General features: G+C 38.6%; 1 protein-coding gene and 1 pseudogene across 1 annotated transcript in view; one reads left to right on the top strand and one right to left on the bottom strand.

Annotated features, from left to right (window-relative positions):
* EFCAB13 (EF-hand calcium binding domain 13) overlaps positions 1–25,751 on the top strand; it is a 105,199-nt gene that overhangs the window by 61,796 nt on the left and 17,652 nt on the right. The window contains exons 10-13 of the mRNA XM_047081662.1: positions 392–535; positions 4,624–4,698; positions 22,844–22,987; positions 24,602–24,673. Of these exons, the coding sequence (XP_046937618.1) occupies positions 392–535; positions 4,624–4,698; positions 22,844–22,987; positions 24,602–24,673 (435 nt within the window). The remainder of the gene's footprint in view (positions 1–391; positions 536–4,623; positions 4,699–22,843; positions 22,988–24,601; positions 24,674–25,751) is intronic.
* Positions 6,875–7,001, bottom strand: LOC124513685 (uncharacterized; annotated as a pseudogene).

The following is a 25,751-nucleotide window of genomic DNA, read 5'->3' as shown; positions in this document are numbered from 1 at the left end:
AAACCTTACCCCAATTCATTATTCAGGATTGAAAGTTTTCTACTTATTTCTGTATCTGCTACCGAGAAACAGACTACTAAGAAAGTTTAAATTGTTAGAAAATTAAATGGGGAAATTGTATAATATTTTTGTTCCTGTGCACTTAAATTGCAATTAAATTGGCACTTCCTTCGATACAGAGATGATAGCAAAGTAGAATATATTTTTGGCTCTCATTTTGTACTTTGTTGGTTTTCAGTATTAAAGATCTGGTAATTCTTTTCATATATAACATTTCTGAAGTTATTTTCTATGCTTGTTTATTTAGTGTTAGAACTAAAATTCATCTTACTATTGGTGTTTTCTTTTTGACTTATATTTAATACTCATTAGCATACTGCTTTATTTTCAGTGTTGACTGATGTCATTAAAGCCATTGATAAAATTAAAGATGAAAATATTGATTATGAGGATATGAATACTTGTCTTCAGCATTTTGGAGTTTACCTTTCTAAGCCAGAATTTGAGAAGATCACAGAGTTGACTGAAGCTGACAGTAAGTGAAAACTGGGTTGACACATGTGAAAAGATGGTCACTTTGCTATTTTTTTTCCCCTCAGAATAATGAATTTATTTTTTTGATTAGAAAAAAGTCCATTAAAATGAAGTCAATACAGAAAAATACTCAAAAGTACAACAAAACACACAAAATCCCATGATCCAGAAATATCCAGTATTAACAGTCTTTCCAGACACTTTTTTCCTATAGGCAAAAGTACAAACAAAAAGAAAGTAGAGTTTATGGTTTTGCTTTCTGACAGGAAGAGGTCAGGACAAAAGTCGTTAAATGGGACAAATGACTATTATGCCAAAGCCTATAATTCATAAGGAAGGTACTAGTTTTGAGTATCTATACCCTTATAACTTAGCAGCATCTTTTCTAAAGAGAAAGGGTGGTTGTGAGATAGACAAGTGTGTGGGGCTATAGATGAAATAAGAATGGCCATGAAGAGTATGTGAAGAGTACAGGAAGAGTATGTGAACTTTTATTACAATATATTTCTTCTTTGGCGTGTATTAACATTTTTCCATAATGAAAAGCAAAAAAGGCATAGGACAAATGTAAGTTATGTGCCTTACGTGAGAAAATGATAAGACTTTGTTAAAAGACATTATAGAACACCTAAATAAATTGGAATATGTCCCATATTAATGGACTCAGAGACCCCCAAGTCTGCCAATTCTCATAATTAATTTACTTATCTAAAGCAATTCTAATAAAACCCTGACTTTTTTGATGAATTAATTCTAATATTTGTATGCATAAACAAAGATCAAGAATAGCTAAAACACTCTTGAGGAAGAAAAACGTGGATAGGGTGTATGCGTGTTGTTGGAGGGATCTTGCTACCCTGGATATTAAGACTCATTATAAAGTTACAGTAAGTAAAACAGTGTGAAAATGGCACAGGGATAGAGAAATTGATAGGACAGGATAAGTAACTTCCAAATATATCTACACACATATAAGGAAACATATATAATGAGGTGGCAGATTACTGGGGGGGAGGGGAAGCACCAGTTAATAAATGGTGCTGGAATAATTAATTATTCAAATGTAAAAAATAGAATTGGATCCCTACCTATATATCATATTCAGTAATGCTTTCCAGATACGAACACTAAAATTCTTTAGAGAAAGAAGAAAAATTTTCTGACTTAGAGTTACAAGGAATTATTTTTAAGATACAAAATCACTAACCAGAAAAGATTTATACATTTGACTACATTAAAAATAAGAACTTCTCTTTATTAAAAGGTAACACAAACAGAATGAAAATACAAGCCACAAATGGAGCAAAGATTATTATTTAAAAAAAATTTTTTTTAAAAATTTTTTTTTTCAACGTTTATTTTTATTTTTGGGACAGAGAGAGGCAGAGCATGAACGGGGGAGGGGCAGAGAGAGAGGGAGACACAGAATCGGAAACAGGCTCCAGGCTCTGAGCCATCAGCCCAGAGCCTGACGCGGGGCTCGAACTCACGGACCGCGAGATCGTGACCTGGCTGAAGTCGGACGCTTAACCGACTGCACCACCCAGGCGCCCCTAAAAAAAATTTTTTTTAATGTTTATTTATTTTTGAGAGAGAGAGAGGTGCAGAGTATGAGTGGGGGAGGAGCAGAGAGAGAGGGAGACAGAATCTGAAGCAGGCTCCAGGCTCCCAGCTGTCAGCACAGAGTCCTAAGCGGGGCTTGAACTCATGAATTGTGAGATCTTGACCTGAGCCAAAGTTGGATGCTTAACTGACTGGGCCACCCAGGCATTCCAGAGTAAAGATTATCTGTAACACTCATAACAGTGAAAGATCATTGTGGAGAATAAATAGGAAACCCCTATAAATTAACAACCCAAGAGAAAAATGGCCAAATTACAAGAACAGCCATTGCCAGATGAAGAAACGTAAGTTGCTAATAATCATATGAAGTCTTTTTATACATCATAGTAATCAGGGAAATGGAAAATTTAGGTCACAATGAAATACCTTTTGATGCTGACCAAATTGGCAAAAATTAAGGTCTGTTAATTTAATTGTTGGTAAATAAGGCAAAAGTGGTAAAAGAACTTTGAAAAACATTATGTAGTATTCTGTAAGGTTTTCATACTTCATGGCTTAGAAAATCCATTTTTTAGTGATACATCCCAGAAAATCTCTGCACTGATGTGCAAGGAGACATGTTAAAAAGGCTCATAGCAGCTCTGATCTTAATAGAAGAAGGAAGGAAGGAAGGAAGGAAGGAAGGAAGGAAGGAAGGAAGGAAGGAAAGAACAAAAAGAAAGAAACAACATGATCGGTGATAGAATGTATAAATAAATTGTGGTATTTACCACTGATGCATGATGAAATACTGATAATGTGTACATTAGTGAAAATGAACTATAGCAATATACTATATGGATGGTTCTTGGAAATATAATATTGAATGAAAAAAGCAAGTCTAGATTGCTATAGTGTGATAATTTTTAGAGAGCTGTAAAACAAAATTAAGGAATATTTTGTTTATCCTGTGTAAAATTATATGTAAAAAAGCAAGACCTTGGTTAATTTTAAAAAATTCAGCAATGTTCTCTCTGTAGAGAAGCAGTAGAATAGAATGGGGGAAGCACAGAAGCAGATGCAGTGGTGTTAATAATGCTCTTCAACTGTGAGGGAGAGGAAGGGGGAAAAATGTTACAGAGAGGGAGTGAGGCAAACCATAAGGGACTCTTAAATACTGAGAACAAACTGAGGGTTGATGGGGGTGGGGGAGAGGGGAAAGTGGCTGATGGGCATTGAGGAGGGCACTTGTTGGGATGAGTACTGGGTGTTGTATGGAAACCAATTTGACAATAAACTATATTAAAAAAATAATAAAAATAAAAAGTAATTTTGTCCTTAAAACAATAATGTTCTTCAAATGGGAGGCGGGTTCAGTGGTTCAGCTAAAACATTTGTGTATCAAATAGACATTATCAAAAATAGGGGATCTATTGCTTTAGAAAGTTATATGTTCCTGTTAGTGAATGTAAATCTTCATTAACTCTAACATTCCCCTAGAATTTTTCAAAGTCTCATTTTTTTCAAGTCTTTAAATATTTGGTTAAGAATACAAAGTAATTTGGTGCTCCTTAAAGTAAACTTCTCAAAGATTCTTTATCTTGGAAATAGGCAATAGACTGTGCCTTATCTTTTATAGATTAGAATTGGAATTTGATTTTTTTAGTGGGATAAACAAAGGAGTAGTGTTATCAAAAGCTCATCCTGGGGCGCCTGGGTGGCGCAGTCGGTTAAGCGTCGGACTTCAGCCAGGTCAGGATCTCGAGGTCCGGGAGTTCGAGCCCCGCGTCAGGCTCTGGGCTGATGGCTCAGAGCCTGGAGCCTGTTTCCGATTCTGTGTCTCCCTCTCTCTCTGCTCCTCCCCCGTTCATGCTCTGTCTCTCTCTGTCCCAAAAATAAATAAATGTTGAAAAAAAAAATTAAAAAAAAAAAAAGCTCATCCTATTTATATAAAACCTTTATATGCGGCCTTAGAAAATTCTTAGAAATCTTTATCCATTCTAATATTGGGATATTATATATAATCAAGGAAAGACATTTTCTAAGTATAGACTGACTATTAAAACGTTTAATAGTTTCAAAAGTATACTGGAATAAAGATAACAATGTGAATGGTAGCCTGAGGTGGGAGAAACCAGAGGTCAAGAAAGCTAACTTCTAATCTCTGATCTCGTATTTCCTTTTGTGACCTGGGGAAAAAAATCATGATATCATGTCTAAGTATTTTTTAAAATTTATAGAATAATACACTAATTCTTTACCGACATATCCTTGAGTTGTTGTCAGGCCAAGACAAGATAATGTAAGTTAAAATTAAAAATGTTGTACGCTTGTAACTAGAAGGATTTTGATTAACTTTCCTGGCATTTTTCAGTTTTACTTTCTCCTTGTGTGTTGAATTGCTTTTTCCTCTTAGAACCATATATTTTTAGTGGTATTAGCTGATGGCTATAATCATGTTATCTCCCTGTAATTTATTTTACATAATTCAATAGTTGTCATAATTAACATTTGAAGATATTGAAGAAAATATTCTTTTCTCCTTAGAAACGAAAAAAGTGAATTTTAAAGATTTCATTGATACAATGATGACCAATACGGAACGCTTCTCTGAAAAATTATGTAAGAACTCACATTTTGTGCTTTTATTTACTTTTTCAAGTTTATTTATTTATTTTGAGAGACAGAGAAAGAGCAGGGGCGGGGCAGACAGAGAGAAAGGGAGAGAGAAAGAATCCCAAGAAGACTCCACACTGTCAGTTACAGAGCCCAGTGCACAGCTCGATCTCACAAACCATGAGATCGTGACCTGAGCGGAACTCAAGAGTTGGACACACTTACCCGACTGAGCCACCCACCCCAACATATATTGTGCTTTTAGTGGACCAACTGGTGTGACAAACTTTAGAAGAGTGTAGTAGACTAAAAGAGGCAGTCATCCTGTAGGTTGTCATCAGCCAAACAGATGCCTGGCTTACTGCTGATGTTTGGTTTCAATCTTCTCTGTTCATGGTTTCTAAATCTCGAGCACTTCCACGTGCAAATGAATTGAAAGTTTTTACGAGCTTACTGTTTATCCTCACACTTACTATAAAGAGCTAGAACCGTGTATATAAAATTCCTTTTTGGAAGATGTAAAATGTCTTCCCAATTTGGGGAAGTGATGCCATCTAGTGACTAGCGCTGAGTACTCATATGCAAAATTTCCTCTTTCATTTGTTTATATATTTTTTTCCATCTTCCAATTTATTCAGTAATACTTACTGAGCCATTGTTATATATGCTTTCTGTTAAGCTGATGAGCTGTTAAGATGAGAAAGACAGTCTTGGCCACTCAGAAGCTCACTGTAAAGAAATATAAGGTCCTATATGTATATTTTAAATGGAGTGAAGTTAGTTTAAAAATTGAAGCGAAAAGTAGTATTTTGTTATTTTGTGCTTAGCTATTGGGTAATAGTGCATTTTAAGTAACAGTTATTTTACCTTACAGTAGAAATCAATTTAATTTGCTTTCTATACAAGGTGGAACATAATAGATTAATTGGATGAAGAGATTATTTGCATTGTTAGTCACTTCATTTATCCTGGGAATTTTAGTTTCATGGAGATAAAAAGTTTTTGTTTTTGTTTTTAAACATTTTTATTATTTATGAGAGACACAGAAAGATAGAGCACAAGCCGGGGAGGGGCAGAAAGAGACAGAAACACAGAATCTAAGCAGACTCTAGGCTCCGAGCTGTCAGCACAGAGCCCGACGTGGGGCTCGAACTCACAAACAGCGAGGTCATGACCCAAGCCGAAGTAGGATGCTTAACCAACTGATCCACCCAGGCACTCTGAGTTAAAAAGTTTTATTAGCACAGAGTTGTATAGTATATTATCTTACTCGTATCTATAGTTAAATTTCCTTTCTTGTTGTTAAATATTGCACATTTATATTCACTGCTTTCCTTTTTTCTTCATCTGGCTGCTCATTTCTTCACCAGACAGCTTATTGGTTCTGTATACCTCATTGGGACCGTCCATCCATTTATCCCTCAACTTCGTCCTTACCCACCAGTCTCCCTGTTTTCACTTTTCTTCCTTATCCACTTGAAAATCTCTGGTCTGTGTACCTCGAATACCCTAAAGTCTTCAGTACCCTAAATTGCCCTTTGGTTGCACCTGTCTGACAAAACTCCCAACCCTGGCTTCTCCTCGTGGCTGACATCATTTCTAGAGAAAATCATATAGCTCAGCAGAATGAACACTTTGAAATCTTGACCATCAGTGTCTGGTGGCCCTCAGCACTACCTAGGAATTATGTGATTCCCACCCTCTCCCAGTTAGTTTATTCTTTTACTCTTTGAAATAACTAATTAACAATCTCCATTCTCTCAAACTTCCATTCCTACTCCAACCTTAGCCCTTCTCACATTTAGCAGATAACTTAGCCTTTAAAAGGAAAATAGAAGCCTGTCACTATTTTGATGACGTTAAGATATTTCCCAATATTTTCTCCTAAAAGTTTTTAAGTTTTTCTTTTTCATAGTTAAGTCTTTAATTCACCTGAAATTGATTTTTATGTTTAGAGTGAAATTGGGATCCAATTTAGTTTTTTTCCATAAAGATATTAGCTGGTGACAGTTTTATATTAATTCTTTGAGATTTATGTATTGTATAAATTGATTTGGAACCTGACACTCACACATGATGGCCTTGGGATTTAGGTTATCATTGGAGATTTTATTCCTTCTATCCATACCTCTGGCAGAGAACAGGCTTTCTTCTTGAATTCCTAAAAAGGTGACTAAAGTGTTTTTATTAATAATTTTCAGATAGAAAGATTTTCCAGGGCCCTGTCTTTTTTGGGAAAAGTTTTCAATTAGCAATAATCGCGCCTCGGATAAACCTCATTGGCTATGATACTGCCACTGTGCAAAGCTGGGCCCTGTCTTTTGTTTGTTTGTTTGTTTTGTATTAAAATTTTTTTTAATGTTTATTTATTTTTGAGAGAGCAAGAGACAAAGTGCGAGCAGCAGATAGGCAGAGAGAGAGGGAGACACACAATCCAAAACAGGCTCCAGGTTCTGAGCTGTCAGCACAGAGCCCAATGGGGGACTCGAACTCACAAACTGAGAGATCGTGACCTGAGTTGAAGTCGACGCTTAACTGACTGAGCCACCCAGGCCCTGGTTTTAAGTAGGCATCTCAATTATAATTCTAGACTTGTCTGTACCAAGTAATAACAATAATACTTATTATATTACTCACATTTATTGAGGGTTTACTATGTGCCAGTACTGTTTTAAATAATTTTTATTTATTAACTCATTTAATTCTCACATCAACTCTATTATTTTTATTTTATGGATGGGAAAACCACGGCACAGAGGTTAAAGAAGTCACATAGCTAGTATGTGGTAGAATTAAGATTAGAACTTGGGTAGAGTGGTGCCTGGTTGGTTCAGTCAGTTGAGTGTCCGACTCTTGATTTTAGCTCAGGTCATGACCGCAGCGTTGTGAGATGGAGCCCCACATCAGGTTCTGTGCTGGGCATGGATCCTGCTTAAGATTCTATCTTGAGAGGCCCTGTGTCAGCTTGGCAGAGTGGTGCCACCCCAGAACCGGGTGTGTGGAGTGGGATCCTTTAAGACATTGGGGTTTGAATCCCAGCTGAGTGCCTGGGAGGTGCAGGAGACTGTGGAGCGGGACAAACTGACCAGATCGTGCCTGTGCTGTGCTGTGCTGTGAGGGCTGCCTGAACAGGGTGGTTTGGTCTAGGGAGGAGAAACTGCGATGATGCCATTTTCCTCCAATCACCAACATGGTGGGGCTTCAGGGAACAGGACAGCAGGCCCCCAGTGGAGGTTGGACTGCTTACACCAAACCCTGCCTCACCATGCCTGGCAACTGCATATCTGCTGGAGGGAGAATTGCCACTTACCCAACCAGAGGGTCCCTCCTCCAGACCAGCACAACCACTGGCTCCAGGGCACCTTCGGACAACGGTCTGGCAGTTTTTCATTTTCTGATTTGATTTTTGGTAATACCTATTTTCTTTTCTTGTCTTTTCTCTTTCTTCTTCTTCCTTCCCTTCTCTATTCTGGTTGTTAATTTGTTTAAGCAGGCATTTTTAATCTATGCATTTTACACCTCTTCTGTACCTCCTCCTTCTTTATTTTTCTCTCTCTCTCTAGATTAAGCCGTATAGTTTCTCTGATTCTCTGTCTGCTCAATTTTTTTTCTCTTTCCCTGCCCCTGTCATTTCCCTCTTTCTATGGGATAAGGCTTCTTCCACCCCCTCCCCTTTTTAATTTTTTCCAGGGTTACTTCAATGAACAAATCAAAGCACGCCTGGTGGAAGGTCCAAACCACCAGTGCGAGTAGGGGTATAAAGCAACCAGAGTCACAACAACAGAGAGCATGCGACACACTCCAAAAACACCTCCTGAAGGGTCAGGCCCTGGATAGTATATGACCCCTTTTTAACACAGTAGTACTCACAGGGGCAGGACACATAACAAACTATTAAAACACATAAAAGACAGAAAACTAGACAAAATGACTAGACAGAAGAATTCTCAAAAATTCTAGGAAGAAATGACAGCCAGAAAAATTGCTCAAAACAGATATAAACAATATATCTAAACAAGAATTTGGAATAATCGTCATAAGACTAAGAGCTGGGCTTGAAAAAACTATAGAAGACAGCAGAGAATCTATTGCTGCAGAGATCAAGGACACAAGAAATAGTCATGATGAATTAAGAAATGCACTAAATGAGATGCAAAATAAACTAGATGCAGAGACAGCAAGGATGAAGGAGCAGAGGGAAGAATAAGTGAAATAGAAGATAACATTATGGAAAATGATGAAGCTGAAAAAGAGAGAGAGAGGAAAATATTAGACTATGAGGGGAGAATTAGAGACCTAAGTGATTCAATGAGATATAATAATATCTGTATCATAGGAGTTCCAGAAGGAGAAGAAAGAGAAAGGGGCAGAAGGTTTATTTCACCAAATTATAGTTGAGAGCTTCCCTAATCTGGGGAAGGAAGCAGACATCCAAGTCCAGGAGGCACAGAGAACTCCCTTCAGAATTAACAGAAACAGGTCAGCCCCAAGGCATATCATAGTGAAATTGGCAAAATACAAAGATAAAGAGAGAATTCTGAAAGCAGCTAGGGACAAATGGGCCTTAACCTACAAGGGCAGACACATAAGGGTAGTAGCAGACCTGTCCACTGAAACTTGGCAGGCCACAAGGGAGTAGCTGGAAATATTCAATGTGCTGAATAGGAAAAATATGCAGCCAGGAATCCTTTATCCATCAAGGCTGTCATTCAGAATGAAAGGAGAGATCGAGGCTTTTCCAGACAAACAAAAACTGAAGGAATTCATGGCCACTAAACCAACCCTGCAGGCACTCTGTGAGTGGAATGCTGCAAAGACTACAAAGGACCAGAGACATTGCCACAATCATGAAACCTACAGATAACACAATGACACTAAATCCATATCTTTCAGTCATAACTCTGAATGTAAATGGGCTAAATGCCCCAATCAAAAGGCATAGGGTATCAAAATGGATAAAAAACCAAGTTCCATCTATATGCTGTCTATAAGAGACTCATTTTAGACCTGAGGACACCTGAAAATTGGAAGTGAGGGGATGGAGAACCATATATCATGCTACTGGAAGTCAAAAGAAAGCTGGAATAGCCATACTTATATCAGACAAACTAGATTTTAAAGTAAAGACGGTAGCAGATGATAAAGAAGGGTATTATTGTCATAATTAAGGGGCCTATCCATCAAGAAGAGATAATAATCGTAAATGTTTATGCCCTCAACTTGGTAGAACCCAAATTTATAAATTAATCACAAACATAAGCAATCTTACTTATAATAATACGGTAATTGTAGATGACTTTATTTTTTTTTCAATATATGAAATTTATTGTCAAATTGGTTTCCATACAACACCCAGTGCTCATCCCAAAAGGTGCCCTCCTCAGTACCCATCACCCACCCTCCCCTCCCTCCCACCCCCCATCAACCCTCAGTTTGTTCTCAGCTTTTAACAGTCTCTTATGCTTTGGCTCTCTCCCACTCTAACCTCTTTTTTTTTTTTCTCCTTCCCCTCCCCCATGGGTTTCTGTTAAGTTTCTTAGGATCCACGTAAGAGTAAAACCATATGGTATCTGTCTTTCTCTGTATGGCTTATTTCACTTAGCATCACACTCTCCAGTTCCATCCATGTTGCTACAAAGGGCCATATTTCGTTCTTTCTCATTGTCATGTAGTATTCCATTGTGTATATAAACCACAATTTCTTTATCCATTCATCAGTTGATGGACATTTAGGCTCTTTCCATAATTTGGCTATTGTTGAGAGTGCTGCTATAAACATTGGGGTACAAGTGCCCCTATGCATCAGTACTCATGTATCCCTTGGATAAATTCCTAGCAGTGCTATTGCTGGCTCATGGGGTAGGTCTATTTTTAATTTTTTGAGGAACCTCCACACTGTTTTCCAGAGTGGCTGCAACAATTTGCATTCCCACCAACAGTGCAAGAGGGTTCCCGTTTCTCCACATCCTCTCCAGCATCTACAGTCTCATGATTTGTTCATTTTAGCCACTCTGACTGGTGTGAGGTGATATCTGAGTGTGGTTTTGATTTGTATTTCCCTGATGAGGAGCGACGTTGAGCATCTTTTCATGTGCCTGTTGGCCATCCGGATGTCTTCTTTAGAGAAGTGTCTATTCATGTTTTCTGCCCATTTCTTCACTGGGTTATTTGTTTTTCGGGTGTGGAGTTTGGTGAGCTCTTTATAGATTTTGGATACTAGCCCTTTGTCCAATATGTCATTTGCAAATATATTTTCCCATTCTGTTGGTTGCCTTTTAGTTTTGTTGGTTGTTTCCTTTGCTGTGAAGAAGCTTTTTGTCTTCATAAGGTCCCAGTAGTTCATTTTTGCTTTTAATTCCCTTGCCTTTGGGGATGTGTCAAGTAAGAAATTGCTACGACTGAGGTCAGAGAGGTCTTTTCCTGCTTTCTCCTCTAGGGTTTTGATGGTTTCCTGTCTCACATTCAGGTCCTTTATCCATTTTGAGTTTATTTTTGTGAATGGTGTGAGAAAGTGGTCTAGTTTCATTCTTCTGCATGTTGCTGTCCAGTTCTCCCAGCACCATTGGTTAAAGAGGCTGTCTTTTTTCCATTGGATGTTCTTTCCTGCTTTGTCAAAGATGAGTTGGCCATCCTTTTGTGGGTCTAGTTCTGGGGTTTCTATTCCATTCCATTGGTCTATGTGTCTGTTTTTGTGCTAATACCATGCTGTCTTGATGATTATAGCTTTGTAATAGAGGCTAAAGTCTGGGATTGTGACGCCTCCTGCTTTGGTCTTCTTCAGAATTACTTTGGCTATTTGGGCCTTTTGTGGTTCCATATGAATTTTAGGATTGCTTGTTCTAGCTTCGAGAAGATTGCTGGTGCAATTTTGATTGGGATTGCATTGAATGTGTAGATAGCTTTGGGTAGTATTGACATTTTGACAATATTTACTCTTCCAATCCATGAGCACGGAATGTTTTTTCCATTTCTTTATATCTTCTTCAATTACCTTCATAAGTTTTCTATAGTTTTCAGCATACAGATCTTTTACATCTTTGGTTAGATTTATCCCTAGGTATTTTATGCTTCTTGGTGCAATTGTGAATGGGATCAGTTTCTTTATTTGTCAACTGATGAATGCAACTGTTGAATGCAACTGATTTCTGTACATTGATTTTTGTATCCTGAAACTTTGCTGAATTCATGTATCAGTTCTAGCAGACTTTTGGTGGAGTCTGTCGGATTTTCCATGTATAATAACATGTCTTCTGCAAAAAGTAAAAGCTTAACTTCATCTTTGCCAATTTTGATGCCTTTGATTTCCTTTTGTTGTCTGATTGCTGATGCTAGAACTTCCAGCACTGTGTTAAACAACAGCGGTGAGAGTGGACATCCCTGTCGTGTTCCTGATCTCAGGGAAAAAGCTCTCAGTTTTTCCCCATTGAGGATGATATTAGCTGTGGGCTTTTCATAAATGGCTTTTATGATCTTTAAGTATGTTCCTTCTATCCCGACTTTCTCAAGGGTTTTTATTAAGAAAGGGTGCTGAATTTTGTCAAATGCCTTTTCTGCACCGATTGACAGGATCATATGGTTCTTTTCTTTTATTAATGTGATGTATCACATTGATTGATTTGCAAATGTTGAACCAGCCCTGCATCCCAGGAATGAATCCCACTTGATCATGGTGAATAATTCTTTTTAGAAGCTGTTGAATTCGATTTGCTAGTATCTTATTGAGAATTTTTGCATCCATATTCATCAGGGATATTGGCCTGTAGTTCTCTTTTATTACTGGGTCTCTGTCTGGTTTAGGAATCAAAGTAATACTGGCTTCATAGAATGAGTCTGGAAGGGGCGCCTGGGTGGCTCAGTCGGTTAAGCGTCCGACTTCGGCTCAGGTCATGATCTCGCGGTCCGTGAGTTCGAGCCCCGCGTCGGGCTCTGTGCTGCCAGCTCAGAGCCTGGATCCTGTTTCAGATTCTGTGTCTCCCTCTCTCTGACCCACCCCCATTCATGCTCTGTCTCTCTCTGTCTCAAAAATAAATAAACATTAAAAAAAATTATAAAAAGAATGAGTCTGGAAGTTTTCCTTCCCTTTCTATTTTTTGGAATAGCTTGAGAAAGATAGGTATTATCTCTGCTTTAAACGTCTGGTAGAACTCCCCTGGGAAGCCATCTGGTCCTGGACTCTTATTTGTTGGGAGATTTTTGATAACTGATTCAGTGTCGTCGCTGGTTATGGGTCTGTTCAAGCTTTCTATTTCCTCCTGATTGAGTTGTGGAAGTGTGTGGGTGTTTAGGAATTTGTCCATTTCTTCCAGGTTGTCCAGTTTGTTGGCATATAATTTTTCATAGTATTTCCTGATAATTGCTTGTATCTCTGAGGGATTGGTTGTAATAATTCCATTTTCATTCATGATTTTATCTATTTGGGTCCTCTCCCTTTTCTTTTTGAGAAGCCTGGCTAGAGGTTTATCAATTTTGTTTATTTTTTCAAAAAACCAACTCTTGGTTTCATTGATCTGCTCTACAGTTTTTTAGATTCTATATTGTTTATTTCTGCTCTGATCTTTATTATTTCTCTTCTTCTTCTGGGTTTGGGCTGTCTTTGTTGTTCTGCTTCTATTTCCTTTAGGTGTGCTGTTAGATTTTGTATTTAGGATTTTTCTTGTTTCTTGAGATAGGCCTGGATTGCAATGTATTTTCCTCTCAGGACTGCCTTCCCTGCATCCCAAAGCGTTTGGATTGTTGTATTTTCATTTTCGTTTGTTTCCATATATTTTTTAATTTCTTCTCTAATTGCCTGGTTGACCCACTCATTCGTTAGTAGGGTGTTCTTTAACCTCCATGCTTTTGGAGGTTTTCCAGACTTTTTCCTGTGGTTGATTTCAAGCTTGATAGCATTGTGGTCTGAAAGTATGCATGGTATAATTTCAATTCTTATATACTGATGAAGGGCTGTTTTGTGACCCAGTATGTGATCTATCTTGGAGAATGTTCCATGTGCACTTGAGAAGAAAGTATATTCTGTTGCTTTGGGATGCAGAGCTCTAAATATATCTGTCAAGTCCATCTGATCTAATGTATCATTCAGGGCCCTTGTTTCTTTATTGACCGTGTGTCTAGATGATCTATCCATTTCTGTAAGTGGAGTGTTAAAGTCCCCTGCAATTACCACATTCTTATCAATAAGTTTACTTATGTTTGTGAGTAATTGTTTTATATATTTGGGGGCTCCTGTATTTGGTGCATAGACATTTATAATTGTTAGCTCTTCCTGATGGATAGACCCTGTAATTATTATACCATGCCCTTCTTCATCTCTTGTTACAGCCTTTAATTTAAAGTTTAGTTTGTCTGATATAAGTATGGCTATTCCAGCTTGATAAATAGTCCTCCATCCCCTCACTCTCAATCTGAAGGTGTCCTCAGGTCTAAAATGAGTCTCTTGTAGACAGCAAATAGATGGGTCTTGCTTTTTTATCCATTCTGATACCCTATGTCTTTTGGTTGGCGCATTTAATCCATTTACATTCAGTGTTATTATAGAAAGATATGGGTTTAGAGTCATTGTGATGTCTGTAGGTTTCATGTTTGTAGCGATGTCTCTGGTACTTTGTCTCACAGGATCCCCCTTAGGATCTCTTGTAGGGCTGGTTTAGTGGTGACAAATTCCTTCAGGTTTTGTTTGTTTGGGAAGACCTTTATCTCTCCTTCTATTCTAAATGACAGACTTGCTGGTTAAAGGATTCTCGGCTGCATATTTTTCCTGTTCATCACATTGAAGATCTCCTGCCATTCCTTTCTGGCCTGCCAAGTTTCAGAAGAGAGATCAGTCACAAGTCTTATAGGTCTCCCTTTATATGTAAGAGCATGTTTATCCCTCGCTGTTTTCAGAATTTTCTCTTTATCCTTGTACTCTGCCAGTTTTACTATGATATGTCTTGCAGAAGATCGATTCAAGTTACATCTGAAGGGAGTTCTTTGTGCCTCTTGGATTTCAATGCCTTTTTCCTTCCCCAGATCAGGGAAGTTCTCACCTATGATTTCTTCAAGTACATCTTCAGCACCTTTCCCTCTCTCTTCCCCCACTGGAATACCAATTATGCGTAGATTATTTCTCTTTAGTGCATCACTTAGTTCTCTAATTTTCCCCTCATACTCCTGGATTTTTTTTTATCTTTTTCTCAGCTTCCTCTTTTTCCATAATTTTATCTTCTAGTTCACCTATTCTCTCCTTTGCCTCTTCAATCCGAGCCGTGGTTGTTTTATTTTGCAGCTCATTTATAGCATTTTTTAGCTCCTCCTGGCTGTTCCTTAGTCCCTTGATCTCTGTAGCAATAGATTCTCTGCTGTCCTCTATACTCTTTTCAAGCCCAGGGATTAATTTTATGACTATTATTCTATATTCACTTTCTGTTATATTGTTTAAATCCTTTTTGATCAGTTCATTAGCTGTTGTTATTTCCTGGAGATTCTTTTGAGGGGAATTCTTCCGTTTGGTCATTTTGGATAGTCCCTGGAGTGGTGCGGAACTGCGGGGCACTTCTCCTGTGCTGTCTTGAATAACTTGCGTTGGTGGGTGGGGCCGTAGTCAGACCTGATGTCTGCCCCCAGCCCACCGCTGGGGCCACAGTCAGACTGGTGTGTACCTTCTCTTCCCCTCTCCTAGGGGCGGGATTCACTGTGGGGTGGCGTGGCGTGGCCCATCTGGGCTACTTTCACACTGCCAGGCTTATGGTGCTGGGGATCTGGCGTATTAGCTGTGGTGGATCAGCAAGGTGCACAGGGACGGAAGGGGCAGGCTCAGCTCGCTTATCCTTCTGTGATCAGCTTCGGGAGGGGCCCTGTGGCACCGGGAGGGCGTCAGACCCGCCGCCAGTGGGATGGATCCACAGAAGCACAATGTTGGATAATTGCGCAGTGCAAGCAAGTTCCCTGGCAGGAACCGGTTCCCTTTGGGATTTTGGCTGGCGGATGGGCGAGGGAGATGGCGCTGGCGAGCGCCTTTGTTCCCCACCAATTTGAGCTTTGTTGTCCGGGGCTCAACAACTCTCCCTCCCGTTGTCCTCCAGCCTTCCCACTCTCTGAGCAGAGCTGTTAACTTATAACCTTCCAGATGTTAAGTCCCGCTTGCTGTCCGAACACACTCTGTCCAACCCCTCCGCTTTTGCAAGCCAGACTCGGGGGCTCTGCTTGCCCGGCGGGCTGCCCCTCTGCCCTGACTCCCTCCCGCCAGTCCATAGCACGCACCGCCTCTCCGCCCTTCCTACCCTCTTCCGTGGGCCTCTCGTCTGCGCTTGGCTCCGGAGACTCCGTTCTGCTAGTCTTCTGGCAGTTTTCTGGGTTATTTAGGCAGGTGTAGGTGGAATCTAAGTGATCAGCAGGATGCGGTGAGCCCAGCGTCCTCCTACGCCACCATCGTCCCTGTAGAGGACTTTCATACTCCACTTACAGTAATGGAGAGATGACCTAGGCAGAAAATTAATAAAGAAACAACGGTCTTGAATGATTCACTGGACCAGATGGACTTGACAAATATATTCAGAACTTTTTATCCAAAAGCAGCAGAATACACATTCTTTTCGAGTGCACATGGAACATTCTCCAAAATAGATCACATACTGGCCACAAAGCAGCCCTAAATAAATATAAAAGGATTGAGGTCATACCATGCATATTTTCAGATCACAATGCTATGAAACTTGAAATCAACCACAAGACAAAATTTGGAAAGCCTCCTAATGCATGGAGGTTAAAGAACATCCTACTAAAGAATCAGTGGGTCAATTAGGCAGTTAAAGAAGAAATTTAAAAATATATGGAAGCAAATGAAAATGAAAATATAACATTCCCAACCCTTTGGGATGCAGCAAAGGCAGTCCTAAGAGGAAAATACACTGCAATCCAGGCCTATCTCAAGAAATAAGAAAAATCCCAAATACAGAATCTACCCTCACACCTAAAGGAACTAGAAGCAGAGCAGCAAAGAAACCCCAAAGCCAGCAGAAGAAGAGAAATAACAAAGATTAGAGCAGAACTAAACAATATGGAATCCAAAAAAAACCCCAAAAAACAAAAAACACAGTAGAACAGATCAATTAATCTAAGAGGTGGTTTTTGGAAACAATAAACAAAATTGATAAAACCCTAGCCAGACTTCTCAAAAAGAAAAGAGAGAGAACCCAAATAGATAAAATCACAGATGAAAGAGGAGAGATCACAACCAACACCACAGAAATACAATTATTAGAGAATACTGTGAAAAATTATATGCCAACAAACTGGACAATCTGTAAGAAATTGGACAAATTCCTAGACACTCACACACTACCAAAACTCAAACTGGAAGAAATATAAAATTTGAACAGACCCACAACCAGTGAAGAAATTGAATCAGTTATCAAAAATATCCCAACAAATGAGTCCCAACAAATGGGCCAGATGGCTACCCAAGGGACTTCTACCAGACACTTAAAGCAGAGTTAGTACCTATTCTTCTCAAGCTGTTCCAAACAATAGAAATGGAAGGAAGGCTTCTGGACTAATTCTATGTAGCCAGCATTACCTTGATTCCCAAACCAGACAGAGACCCCACTAAAAAGGAGAATTACAGGCCAATATCCCCGATGAACATGGATGCAAAAATTCTCAACAAGATACTAGCAAATTGAATTCAACAGTATATTAAAAGAATTATTAACCATGATCAAGTGGGATTCATTCCTGGGCTGTAGGACTGGTTCAGTATTCGCAAATCAATCAATGTGGTATATCGCATCAATAGAAGAAAGGGTAAGAACAATATGATCCTGTCAATAGATGCAGAAAAAGCATCTGACAAAATACAGCATCATTAGTAAAAACCCTCCAGAAAGTTGGGATAGAAGGAGCATATCTTAACATCATCAAATCTACATATGAAAAGCCCAAGCTAATATCCTCAATGGGGAAAAACTGAGAGTTTACCCCCTGAGATCAGGAATACAACAGGGATGTCTACTCTCACCACTGTTGTTTAATATAGTGTGGGAAGTCCTAGCCTCAGCAATCAGACAACAAAAGGAAATAAAAGGCATCCAAATTGGCAAAGAAGTCAAACTTTCATTTTTTGCAGATGACATGATACTCTACATGGAAAACTCAAAAGACTCCACCAAAAAACTTCTAGAACTGATACATGAATTCAGCAAAGTTGCAGGATATAAAACCAATGTACAGAAATTGGTTGCATTTCTATACAGCAAGAATGAAGCAATAGTAAGAGAAATCAAAGAATCGATCCCATTTACAATTGTATCAAGAACCATAAAATACCTAGGAATAAGTTTAACCAAAGAGGTAAAAGATCTGTATGCTGAAAACTGTAGAAAACTTACGAAAGAAATTGAAGAAGACACAAAGAAATGGAAAGGCATTCCAGGCTCATGGATTGGAAGAAAAAATATTGTTAAAATGTGGATAGTACCCAAAGCAATCTACACATTCAGTGTAATCCCACTCAAAATTGCACCAGCATTCTTCTCAGAGCTAGAACAAACAATCTTTCAATTTGTAGGGAACCACACAAGACCCCGAATAGCCAAAGTAATGTTGAACAGGAAAACCAAAGTAGGAAGCATCACAATCCCAGACTTCAGCCTCTACTACAAAGCTGTAATCATCAAGACAGTATGGTATTGGCACAAAAATAGGCACATAGACCAGTGGAATAGAATACAGAACCCAGAACTGGACCCACAAATTTATGGCCAACTAATCTTTGATGAAGCAGGAAGAGTATCCAAGGAAAAAAATGAAAGTCTCTTTAGCAAATGGTGCTGGAAGAACTGTACAGTAACATGCAGAAGAAGGAAACTGGACCACTCTCTCACACCATACACAAAAATAAACTCAAAGTGGACGAAGGGCCTAAATGTGAGACAGGAAACCATCAAAACCCTAGAGGGGAAAACAGTCAACAACCTCTTTGACCTCAGCCACAGCAACTTCTTACTTGATACATCTCTGAAGGCAAGGGAGATAAAAGCAAAAATGAACTATTGGGACCTCATCAAGATAAAAAGTTTCTGCACAGCAAAGGAAACAATCAACAAAACTAAAAGGCAACTGATTGAATGGAAGAAGATATTTACAAATGACATATCAGATAAAGGATTAGTATCCAAAGTCTATAAAGAACTTACCAAGCTCAACACCCGACAAACAAACCAGTGAAGAAATGGACAGATGACATGAGCAGACACTTTTCCAAAGAAGACATCCAGATGGCCAGCAGACACATGAAAAGATGCTCAACATCGCTCATCATTAGGGAAATACAAATCAAAACCACACTGAAATACCACCTCACACAGGTCAGAGTGGCTAAAATTAACAACTCAGGAAACAACAGATGTTGGTGAGGATGTGGAGAAATGGGAGCCCTCTTGCACTTTTGGTGGGAGTGCAAACTGGTGCAGCCTCTCTGGAAAACAGTGTAGAGGTTCCTCAAGAAATTAAAAATAGAATTACCCTACAACCCAGCAATAGCACTACTAGGAATTTATCCAAAGGATACAGGAGTGCTGATTCATAGGGGCACATGTACCCCAATGTTTATAATAGCACTATCAACAATAGCCACATTATGGAAAGAGCCAATGTCCATCCACTGATGAATGGATAAAAAAGATGTGATACACACACACACACACACACACACACACACACACACACATACCAGAATACTACCGGCAATGAGAAAGAATGAAATCTTGCCATTTGCAACAACATGGATGGAACTGGAGGGTATTATGTTAAGTGAAATAAGTCAGAGCAAGAGAGATATCATGTTTTCACTCATATGTAGAATTTGAGAAACTTAACCGAAGACCATGAGGGAAAGGAAGAGGAAAAAATAGTTTCAAACAAAGAGGGAGGAAGGCAAACCATAAGAGACTCCTGAATACAGAGAACAGACTGAGGATTGATGGGGAGACTGTGGGGGAGGGGAAAATGGGTGATGGGCATTGAGGAGGGTACTTGTTGGGATGAGTACTGGGTGTTGTATGTAAGCGATGAATCATGGGAATCTACTCTTAAAGCCAAGAGCACACTGTATGTTAGCTAACTTGACAATAAGTTATATTTAAAAAAAAAAGCATTCTGTCTCTCTCTCTCTCTCTGCCCCTCTCCCATATGCACACACTCTGTCTCTCTCTCTCAAAAAAAAAAAAAAGGCAACTCATGGGGCACCTGGGTGGCTCAGTCAGTTAAGCATCTGACTGTTGATCTCGGCTCAGGTCATGATTTCACAGTTTGTGAGCTCAAGCCCTGCATCAGGCTCCATGCAACGGTGAGAAGCCTGCTTGGGATTCCCTCTCTCTGCCCCTTCCGCATGCTCTCTCTCTCTCTCTCACTCAAAATAAATGAATTAATTAAAAAAAAAAAGCAACTCAGAGCTTATGTTCTCTACTTATGCGTTATACCATCTGACTGCCATGGCGTCAGCTCAGGCACACACACAATAATTCTTCCTCACTTCTGGCATCTGGTGATTTCCCTTTCTATTGAGCTTAGCATTCAGTTGTTTAGGCTGAAAAGTTAGGAGTCATTCTTGGTCTTTTTTTTCCTTGTGGCCCTAGCTCCACCACTTCCACTTCTCTGATTCAATTCATCACCCAATATTATTTTTATTGATATTTTAACTCAGTATAGAGTGTGTTTTGCATTGGAAATTGAAGGGGAATCTGGCTATCGTCATTCTATATTGCCAGTTCTCTCTTTATAGGGGGCACCTAGGTGGCTCAGTCGGCTAAGCGTTCGACTTTGCCTCAGGTCATGGTCATGCTGTTCATGAGCCCTCTGTCAGGCTCTGTGCTGTTTGAGCCCCGTGTCAGGCTCTGTGCTGACAGCTCAGAGCCTGGAACCTGCTTCAGATTCTGTGTCTCCCTCTCTCTCTGCCCCTCTCCAGCTCGTGCTCTGTCTCTCTCTCTCTCAAAAATAAACATTCAAAAATAAAAAATAAAAACACTCATTCATGGGGTGCCTTGGTGGCTCTGTTGGTTGAGCATCCAACTCTTGATTTTGGCTCGGGTCATGGTCTCACAGTTTCGTGGGTTCAAGCCCTATGTTGGGCTCTGTGCTGACTGACAGCATGGAGCCTGCTTGGGATTCTCTCTCTCTCACTGTCTCTCTGTCCCTTCCCTGCTCTCATTCTCTCTGTCTCTCTCAAAATAGAAATAAAATAAACTTTAAAAAACCCTTGACATTCCACCTTAGCTTTTTACAAAAGTTAAATCTCACTTTGTTAACTCCATTTGCCAATTTTCTATTTTCATCTTGTTTACCTTTAGTAGTTTTTTTTTAACTCAAGTATAATTAACATACAGTATTACATTAGTTTCAGGTGTGCAGGTTGAATAATGATTCAACCATTATTTTTAATTTAATATGTTTATTCTTCAAAATTCTTCTCCTTATGTTTTCTGTGACACCGTCATCTCATTTTTTTCCCACCTTATTGGCTCTTCCTTTTTTTTTCTTTAAAATTGAGATATAATTGGCATATAACATTGTGTGAATTTAAGGTGTACAAAGTGTTGATTTGATACACTTATATATTGCAATACGATTACCACCATAGTGTTAACTAACAGCATCATCACATCACATAATGATCATTTCTATTTTTGTGGTGAGAACACCAAGATTTATTCTCTTAGCAACATTCAAGTATATAATATAGTATTGCTAACTATAATCACAATGCTGTGCCTTAGATGCCCAGAACTTATTCATCTTCTAATTGTAAATTAGTACCCTTGACCAGCCTCTTCCCAATTTCCTGGTAACCACCATTCTACTCTGTTTCTGAGTTCTGCTTTTGCAGCTGTGAGACCTTATAGTATTTGTCTTTCTCTGATTTATCTTACCAAGCATAGTGCTTGTCACTCTTTTGTCCCTAATGTCAGGATTTCCTTCTTTCTCATAACTGAATAATATTCCATTGTAGACCTAGCTCTTCTTTTTTGGTCTTGTTTGCTGGCTCCTTCTTTTCTGACTGGCTTTTATATTAGCATGATCCCAGGATCCATTCTGAGTCCCATTCTCTAAGCCTCTTCCCGAATCACCTTATTGCTTTAAATAATACTGCTGTTCTTTTGACTCCCCATGTATCTCATACTTAATATGTATAAAAAAGAATTCTTGCTGTCCAACGATCTTATTCTTTCCCTAGGCTCTCTTACCTCAGTTTTCGACACCACTGTCCACTCAGCTGCTAAGTTCTAAACCTAGGAGTTCTTCATGGCCCCAGCTTCTCATTCAATTCATCACTAAATACTCTCAGTCTTGGGGCACCTGGCTGGTGCAGTTGATAAAGCGAGTGACTTTTAATCTCTGGGTTGTAAGTTTGAGCCCCACAATCAGGTGTAGAGATTGCTTAAAAATAAAATCTTAAACAAACTTAAAAAAATTTTTTTTAAATACTTTCAGTTTTATTCTCCAAACACATCCTATGTTTGTCCACTTCCATTCTCATCACTGTTACCCTTGCTGAAGCCACTGTCATCTTTTTCTCTGAACTAGCTTCCTAACTGCTTGATCTTCCAGAGAGTCTATTCTCTATACAGTAGTAGAGTGATCTTTTTACACATTGGTAATGAGATAATTTCACTCCCTGCCCCTTAAACCTTCCAAAGGTTTTCCATTGGAATTAAAAACAAAACAAAAACAAAACAAAAACCCCCACAAAATGTCTTTCCATGGGCTGCAGTAGTAGATTGAAGAGAAAGTAAGATCCAGGGAACAATGTTCGGGGGAGATGCAGAGCAAAAGTTATTTTGGTTTCATGGTTTAATTCATGGTTTAATCAGTTGGAGTTGTTTATGAATTCAGACTTCTGTAAATCTGTAAGTCAATGAAAATGACTCTTTATATTGGTTATTCAGCAGAGGGTCACTATAAGTTCTTGAAATATTTCAGAATCCTCAAAGAAACACTAATTTTGGTGTTAAATATTTTATTGTGTTTTAATATTTGAAAATTGGCAATCATTTATAACACATTTGTTATTCTTCTTAGCCATAAAAACCTTAATTCCTGACTGTTCCAGGTAATAGTTTAACTGTACTAACTTCTTGGACAAGGGTGTTGTAAAACTTGTGTGTGATTTACCTTTCAGTATTGCCTGATGCTATTGAAAACCTCCATAATCTCAGCAAAGGGAAGATGAATATTTCTCACCTGTGGACCACTCTGTCTAACTTGAATAGTAACTTGAAAAAAAATGAATTCCTAGCTGCACTGAAATTAGCAACAGTGGATGGTAAGTATTCCAAATATTACAATTAAAAGATATATAAGACTGTGGGTCTGCCTTTTGTCAATCTTTTTTTTTCCTTGTATCTTGTACTTGGTTGATATGCCAATATATACACTTAGAAAATATAAAGAAACCTCAGATTGTTTGGTTGTCCAACAGAAAAAATGTTAATATCTAATTTATTGTTACTCTAAATTGATCAAATATGCATTGATTACCTTCAAGTTGTGTAACATGCAATTGGAAAATGGCATATCCCTGTGAACACAGAGGGGACTGTTAGGAAATGTTAAGAGATCTATTCCCGTTTTTTTATTAACATGACTTCAGATATCCATACTGTAAAATAGACTTCGTGGTGGCCACCACCACTACTAAGTTAGCAAGTCAAAAAAGATTCAAACAAAACAAAAATGAGTTTACAAAGTAAAACAAAGACCGTGGACTATAATTTTTCTTAAAAAATTTTTTTTTAGCGTTTATTTCTGAGAGAGAGAGAGAGAGAGAGACAGAGCAGGAGCAGGGGGAGGGGCAGAGAGAGAGGGAGACACAGAATCAGAAGCAGGTTCCAGGGTCTGGGCTGTCAGCACAGAGCCCGTTGCGGGCCTCAAACTCATGAACCATGAGATCATGACCTGAGCCGAAGTTGGACGCTTAACCAACTGAGCCACCCAGGTACCTCTACAGTTTTTCAAATAAGACTATCATTTACTGCTGATGTTCTGCATGTAGGAGACAAGTAGTACACAACCACAGGTGAACATTTCCACTCCTTCGTACTTTTCATACCTTGAAGTTACAAATGTACTATTATACTCTTTTATGTGAAATGTTTATGCAAAACTAGCCTAGTAACAAGAGCATGCTGTCTATGGTCTTTGTCAAAGAACTGTCTTTCCCTGTGAGGATTACCTACCCCTTTTTCTTCATTAAGCTCCTGTTTAAGTGAGACTGGTAATTTTGAACTTTAAGTGTGTTGGTTGTTTTGTTTATTAACATATTTGAGATGAGGAGGGTTGATGAAAATATAATACTACCTGATAATAGCGATTTTTTTCCCTCTCTTTTACTGAGACCTTTTATTGGACCTTCAGTACAACGTGATTTAATTCTTATTTTAATGCAGTGGTTTGCAAAGTTTTGAACCTTGTTATTTTTGGTTTTGCATTTATATTTGGTGCTGGTAAAGCAGTAGAATCCTTTTCTTCTAAATGAAATCTTACAGAGTCCCTCAATATATAAATCATAAAAGTTGAGTTTCTCTGAATAAAGTGGGGGAAATGACCAAGTGAACTGCTTAAGTATTTCAACAGAGCTTTAGAAACGTGAGAAAGAACGTAAGCATTCCTGACCTAGGATCCTCTTTTTGACCATGGTGTATGTTAAAAAAAGAAAAAGGTCGGGGCGAGGGGGGGGTGTGCCTGAATGGCTCAATCAGTTAAGTGTCCAACTCTTGATTTCAGCAGGTCATGATCTCACAGTCGTGGACTCGAGCCCCTTGTCTGGCTCTGTGCTGACAAGATGGAGCCTGCTTGGAATTCTCTCTCTCCCTCTCTCTCTTCCCCTCCCCCCCCTCAAAATAAATAAATAAACTTAAAAAAAATGTTTTTCTTGCAGAAGATGATGAAGTACAAATAGAAGAATTTGGACAAGTGGTAAAGGATATTCGTGATGCCTCCAGGTTAAAAGGTAACTAGTAAATTATTTGTGACTGTTACATTTACTTTTATTGAATGGATGTCTTCATGTTTTGTTTTTTAGAATTTCTAGTTCTGTTAATTTCTGCTTACCATGTTGGCATTGATCTGTTTTAAGGCAGGCAAAACTTGATTTTGATTAAAAGTTGGCAGCATCCATGATGAAAGAAAAAAAGCCTTTTTCTGGAATGGGGCCTGTGTAAACCTATTTTAAATCCCTTTTTTTGTTGTTGTTATTTGTGTGTGTGTGTGTGTGTGTGTGTGTGTGTGTGTGTATGTGTGTGTGTTTTGTTCTGGACTTTATGTAAAGTCAAATACTAGCTTTACAATTTTTCAGATATGAAAATTTTCTATACCATTTTTAGCCTCAGACTTAGGACTCTACGCTATGTAAAGGCTTATATATTATAGAATTTCTCAGAAATCTTCTACCTCTTCCTTTAGTAGACATTCCTCATGTTCCTTTCTTTGGATTTTGTTAACATACAAGAGTGACCATGTGCATTTTGGTACCGTGGGTATTTCCTACCACTTGACTTCCATTTTTGCTTAAAAGTTAAAATCATAGACCTAAAACCAATGGAGATCATACTCATGGAGTTTGTGTACTTTTCTATTGGGAAAATAAGTTTAAAACTTAATTATCACTGGTAATTTATTTGAATGACATTCAAATGACTATTTGGTCAATGAGTGCTGTCAGGAGAAGAATAATGACATAGGTATATGTTTAGGAAAACGGAAGCGGAGTCATTTCTGGGTGTAAAGAAGTAGATAGATACTTTTCAGATTTTTAATAACCACTCTGCCCTCGTATAAAAATTTTAACATCATTGCTTCTCTTTTAGGTTAAGAAAAGTACTTAATAATTCTCTGTTGACATATAAATATGTTACCTGGGTCACATAACATAATTAGCATCAATATATTATAGTGAAATAGATTAGCTGTGCTATAGGAAACAATGCATACAGGTAGAAAAGAACATGGGCTATGGAGTTTGATACATGGTGGTTTGTGGGTTTTTGACTTACCAGCTGGGTAGTCTCTGTAGGTCATTCTGGTTTCCT

The sequence above is a fragment of the Lynx rufus genome, unplaced genomic scaffold (genome assembly GCF_022079265.1).
Source record: "Lynx rufus isolate CCGP_SWC_20201006 ecotype Redwood Valley unplaced genomic scaffold, mLynRuf1.p SCAF_18, whole genome shotgun sequence".
NCBI classification, from domain to species: Eukaryota; Metazoa; Chordata; class Mammalia; order Carnivora; family Felidae; genus Lynx; species Lynx rufus.
This window is presented reverse-complemented; position numbering and strand designations above follow the sequence as displayed.